This window comes from Acyrthosiphon pisum, chromosome A2, assembly GCF_005508785.2.
Source record: "Acyrthosiphon pisum isolate AL4f chromosome A2, pea_aphid_22Mar2018_4r6ur, whole genome shotgun sequence".
NCBI classification, from domain to species: Eukaryota; Metazoa; Arthropoda; class Insecta; order Hemiptera; family Aphididae; genus Acyrthosiphon; species Acyrthosiphon pisum.
Window position 1 is genome coordinate 24,805,688 of NC_042495.1, and position 6,060 is coordinate 24,811,747.

Here is a 6,060-nt window from a genome sequence, read left to right on the forward strand (position 1 = left end):
ATAACCGATGAATAGAGATTGTAAACTATTTTTTGTTTTAAACAATACAAAGTTGATAATTTTTTTTTTACAAATTATTAGGTTGTGTTGTTACTATACAATAAATGTAGTTATCTATTAAAATACAGTTGAAATAAATTCGATGGTGCTCGGAAAAACTTGCTAGGTCTAAAATGTTGTAAAGAGTGTACATAATGATAAAAGTTCAATAAAATTGTTTTTTATAATTTATAAATTAGAAACTAGAAAGACACATTCACTCTTTATGTGATTTACAAAATAATTAACAAAAAAATAGATAAACTTTTTTTAAACTGAGTTAAGTTAATATTTTTTTTTTGTATTAACTTTCAACTTATCAAGTTAAATTTATAATATGTTAACTGTTAACTTTTAACTTATCGATCTTGTGTCCTCTTAAATTGAGTTAATTATTTTCATTAACTTGCCCACCTTTGCCGTTATGATTAGTTTCTTTCTTCTTACTTATATTTCGATAACTATATTAGCACTATTATTATGTAAAATTATGACTACTTGTATCACAAACTCTCTTTTCAGCACAAGCTTGCTTATGAATAGACAACCTATGCTTTAAATATTCTTTGTATTTTATTTATTTTTCTTATAACAGTAATTGGTTTTAAATAAATATTATAATGATTATATATTGAAAATGGCATTAGGTGTATAAATATTAAATTATAATATACTTTAATAATTCCAAGTGTCCACGAATATAATTTATTTTTAATTTAAAACATGATTATCAAAATATTTATTCTCCATTTAAATACCTCTCTAATTTGATCCAAATTTGAACAAAATATCTATAAAGAAAATTGTGTTTAGGTATACATTTATAGTTTTTTTGGTTACATAATTAACTACTTATGAAAATACCTTATTCAAAAGTCCAATTGTTGGCTATAGAAATTAAACATATACATTATTAGCTAGACAATCATCTGCAAATTATCATTATATTGATAAAGATAATACGAGAACCTTTTAATGAAACATTCAAAGTTATAGGATTAAAAAAAGAATACAATAAATATAGGTATTATTGTACAATATAGGAAAATATTTACATAAGAAAAAAATGCATGAATTGTACAACCTATATATAGTGTAAGATACAATAATATGAAAACATTTATACAAAAGAAAAAAATCATGAATGCTAACAAGTTGTAAAATGTTGTGGCCTATTAATGGCTACTGCTCCAGGTGAAATCCACTTAATATTCCATTTTGCTGTGATCACGGTAAAGGTATTGTTGTCTGGGTTTAAAAATTCTACATAATCCAAATTAGAAGATTTGTCCATTCCACCGAGGACATATAAAAATCCATCTAATGCAACTACTTCTATAATGAAAAATTAAAAAAAAAATGTTTCATAAAATAGTTTAGAATTAATCTAAGAGAAGTTACCTGCATTTTTTCGTGGAAAATTTAGATATGCTATAGTAGTCCAAACTCCTGTTTTTGGGCTGTATTTTTCAACAGTACTCAAAAAGTTTGATCCATCATCACCGCCTACAGCATATAATTCACCGTATAAAACTCCTACACCAACACCACTGCGACGTTCGCACATGTTTGCGACTGGTGACCACATACCAATACTGGGATTATAACATTCAACAGTGTCTAAAGCCTGCCGTGATTGATCATAACCTCCTACCTACGAAATTTAATTAATACAAATTATTGTAATATAAAAATACATCACACCGAAAAAAAAATTGTGGAATACATCATTATTCCATACCATTCCCAATGAAAGTGGTTGATTACAATATATTTATAGGAAATTCAATGAACTAAATATTTTTATTTTTAATTACAAAATGTTATCTATTATAAATTATCAATTTCATTATTACACAGGTACCAAAATATTTAGGTATTAAAAATCAATCCTGATCAAGTTTGAAGGAATCATTACCTAATGAAACTAAAATAATTAAGAGGACGCTACACTTGCATGTGTTGTCTCCGTCTTACAATGTACAACATAGCAAAAACTGTTTTGAGTGGGAAAGAACCGAGAAGGCTACAATCATAACTATGAAACGAGATTTTCACTACACAAAAATGAGAACTTTGGCTGTGGTGCAACATTGTTTTTATTTTTTTGATGAAAAAAGTTTTTCAAATTTGAAAAACACAAACAATAATGAATTTTGAACAGTGAGAACTTTTTTTATATAAATGATATCAAAAAAAAAAAACTACGCTGTACAGCCAAAGTTCTCCTTTTTATGCCGTTAAAATCTCGTTTCTTAATTATGACTAACTCCTCAGTTCATTTCCGCGCAAAATATGTTGCACATTTGTAAGACGAAGACAACACATGCGGGTGTAGCGTCCTCATAAGTTATATTTTATGTTGAAAATAAACATTTAATTAAATAATTTTTTTTTTTATATATTGTATAAACAATAATAAAACTTATAAGCAGTCTTGTAAAGTATTCGAATACAAGTATTTGAATATTTGTATTTAAATACTTTTTGAAGTATTTATATGGTATTCTAAATACTATTTTTTAAGTATTTTGAATAAAGTCCGTTTTATCAATTTTAATTTATTATTTTTCATATAAATATGACATCAATAAAATAATAATGTTTTTGTTGAAAACTAATATTATGTTTTTGTAGTAAAAGTAGGTAATAACAATGCTCTTAATGTGGTTTCTGTATTGGAATTGTATAAGAAAACTAAAAATCTAATACTCTTTAAATAGTTCCATATTAATAGTTAATACCACTTTTTATTTCATTTTTTTCAATAAAATTTAATCAACATTAAGTATAAATCTGTAACAAAAATGTAATAGAGTTTTTGTACTTCCGATATGTAGGTAGGTTTGAGGATCAATGAAAATGAATCAGTTCCTAATGAAATTATTAAATCATTGAATTGAAGTGGTATATACATAAATATTTTTATTAGCTTATTCTTTCTATATCAATTTAAATTTTGAATTTATCAAAATATTTTATTTTGTAGGTATACTACGCTATTCTTTCTTAGGAGAATATTATTATTTCAATAACAATTATTATTATAACAAATATAATTCAAAATTAAAATCATTAAAAAATATACCACGTATAAAAGATCATTCAGGACTCCAACCGCACATGAAGATCTTGTAGTAGACATATTTGATATCATATGCCATGTTTGAGTATTGTAGTTATAAACTTCTGCACTTCTGCAATGACCATCTGTAGAGCTCCATCCGCCTACCTTAAATGAAATATATAATTTATTGGTACGTGCTTTTTAATACAAATAATGATTAAGCTAATGAATTAAGATTCAACATTACTTACTGCATAGATATTATCGTTTATTACACCAACTCCAAATGTTTGTCGCTCAACTAACATGTCCGCACATCGTTGCCAACAAAGTGATTCTAAAGATAAATCTAGCATAAAAAGACTGGGATAATGTTGTGAATAACCACTAGAATAGCCATTCACGACAAATAAAATGTTATCATTCATTAAGACTAGACTATTTTTTTTAAAGTTTGAAATCAATTCTGGTCCAAAATGCCATGAGTATGTTCGTGTATCAAACCATTCTAAATTATAACTTAATTCAGACTGAATTCCACCAACAACTAATATAACCTGAAATAATTAAATTATTAAATGCATTCGAAAGATAAATAAATTATACAGAATTATACTTTTTCCCCATGTCTGGGTTTATCCTGGATGCATTGTGGAATATGGTATTCTGATTTGAGTGTATTTAATGCCTCCAATACATAATGATAACCTTAAAAATTATAAATAAATATATATCTAATATATAAATTAATTCACAATGAAAGCATATTTAAAGAGAAAACTTACATTTTAAACAATTCTTTATAAGAGGTTCTTCAGCTACTTTTTTTAATATGTAATCCTTCGATGTTAATGGTAACCGCACATGTTGCATTAATTGAGATAAAACACATTGTCTTGAACCCAAATCATATTTTACCCAACTAATAACACTTTCAAATACCTAAAACAATTAATAAACTATAAATTAGACTACTCAATATCACATATTAGAAGGTTCCTGAATTTTTCCTTCTTCAATAATAAAATATAACAATAATCAAATTTAGTTTGCCTACTTTTTCATCAGATGATACTGGAAGTCTATCACTGGATATCAACTTAATTAATTGTTCCAATGATAAGGATAGGAATTCGTTATCACCAACAACTTCTCTAAGAAACAAAATAAATAATAATGAATAAAATATCCTTAGAGAATCATAAAAATAAATTATATTTCGTACAAAAAATGTTGATGAATATATATTTCTGAGCTTGTTTTCAATTTTGTACAGCTATGTAAGTCAGCTATAGTGTAAATACCGATACAATTTGTTGGACAGAGCTGTGACTGTAAAAAATCACAACAAGCATCTTTTACTCCTTGTAACTGCAAGAGGTCTGCAGTCGGTAGCAAAATCTGAAGAAATAAGTAATTTTAATAATTTTTTTCTATAGTTCAATCATACTATATCTATTATTACCAGGACGTTTTCTTCAGTGACCGAGATTTTTCCAGAATAAATAAAGTTCACTAAGAGCAGTAAAGCAGTATGATCTATCTGTCTTAATGCCACAAGATCATGATTCCTTTCTGCAAAATTTGTGAACATGGCATGGAAATACGGGCTAGCTGCTGATAAAATCACTTTATGTGCGGATATTATTTTTTGATCATCCGTTTGTAGTTTAACATCACAAAAAAACTCACCACTAAAGACAAAAAATCATTATTAATATTTATCTAGGAGATCAAATGAATGACCACTTACTTCCATAAGGATTGCAATCTTTCATATATATCTACAAATAATGATTTTTTATACAATTTGTCTGGTTTACATCTCCTGGAATCTGGTATTTGATTCGTATTTTCCATTGAGAATTCTATATTAAGGTATGAATGTCTTTAATCTAAAAAATACATTTCAAAATCAATTATAATTATCGATAAATATAGTTAACCCTACAATGCATAGTGTTGCTTGTGAGCAACAATGTGTATAATAGCGTCTAATATCTAAAATACTACTCGTAAGATGCCCGTACATTTTTATTCATGTATCTAATATAGTATATATTCATTTTTTAGTGAATATAATAAACTATTAATAATACTTTAATGATCAATTAGAATATTTCAATATTTTTTTTCGTTATCAGCATTATACATTTTTTTCCCAAAGTATGCATTTTCAAATTACGATAAATCAGTGTTATTTCATGTAAAACCTTCGGGAAAAATTATCAAATGTTTCCTACACTGTTGTACAACAGTGAGTACAAAATAGTTGACATTTTGTCGATTCGTACTATTGCAATAATTCAGTTTTTACTTTGTTGCATGTGAGCAACACTATGCATTCCCGTCACGTTATCTAATAAATAATAATCAATTTTTGGCATTTCAATAACACTGACTATCGTAACAACGTCGTAGAAGCGTAGTATTTATTGTTTATTTTATAAAATCGTTATTATTTTTACTTGTATGTGTTTTTAGTGTTTTTAGTGATTATTATAATGGCGAAAAAATTAGATGATGGGTACATATTGCATTTATTAGATATACCATCAGGTTCTGAAGATGGGTTTGAAAGTGACGGTGATGATGATCAGGAAGATTTATATAGTGAATTTAAAGATTTGTTAGATGAACCAGATATAATAACCTTCAATGAGTTATTATCTCAGCAATTCAGTTCTGACACTATTCTTGACGAAGCTATTGAATTCCCTGTTGTAGAACCTGACATAGATAATGGTAATTTTTCTAATATAAATATTGTCTCATCGCCTTCGACATCCATTCAACCACTCATCATTCCCACAACACAAAATATTACAAATCATAAAAAAAATAGCAGTCCCGAACAACAGTCAAACCCATTAGACACATCGCACCAGCTTCTTCCATTTCACCAGCCCATTCTATTCCACCAATTGAAATAAAAAATGTTATTTGGACTGAGG

General features: G+C 26.9%; 1 protein-coding gene across 2 annotated transcripts in view; it reads right to left on the reverse strand.

The window, feature by feature from the left end:
• Positions 1-996: 996 nt before the first annotated feature.
• LOC100575513 (kelch-like protein 2) overlaps positions 997-6,060 on the reverse strand; it is a 17,181-nt gene continuing 12,117 nt past the window's right edge. Inside the window, exons 1-11 of one of the 2 annotated variants that reach the window (XM_016802954.2) lie at positions 5,137-5,153; positions 4,860-5,001; positions 4,572-4,800; positions 4,332-4,507; positions 4,164-4,260; positions 3,892-4,048; positions 3,723-3,814; positions 3,358-3,663; positions 3,128-3,271; positions 1,441-1,693; positions 997-1,374 (exon numbers count right to left, since the gene is read on the reverse strand). In XM_016802954.2, coding sequence (XP_016658443.1) covers positions 1,187-1,374; positions 1,441-1,693; positions 3,128-3,271; positions 3,358-3,663; positions 3,723-3,814; positions 3,892-4,048; positions 4,164-4,260; positions 4,332-4,507; positions 4,572-4,800; positions 4,860-4,966 — 1,749 coding nt within the window. In that variant the 5' untranslated portion in view covers positions 4,967-5,001; positions 5,137-5,153 and the 3' untranslated portion in view covers positions 997-1,186. Of the gene's footprint in view, positions 1,375-1,440; positions 1,694-3,127; positions 3,272-3,357; positions 3,664-3,722; positions 3,815-3,891; positions 4,049-4,163; positions 4,261-4,331; positions 4,508-4,571; positions 4,801-4,859; positions 5,002-5,136; positions 5,154-6,060 lie in introns of those variants that run through there. The other variant, XM_016802953.2, reaches the window with a different exon arrangement.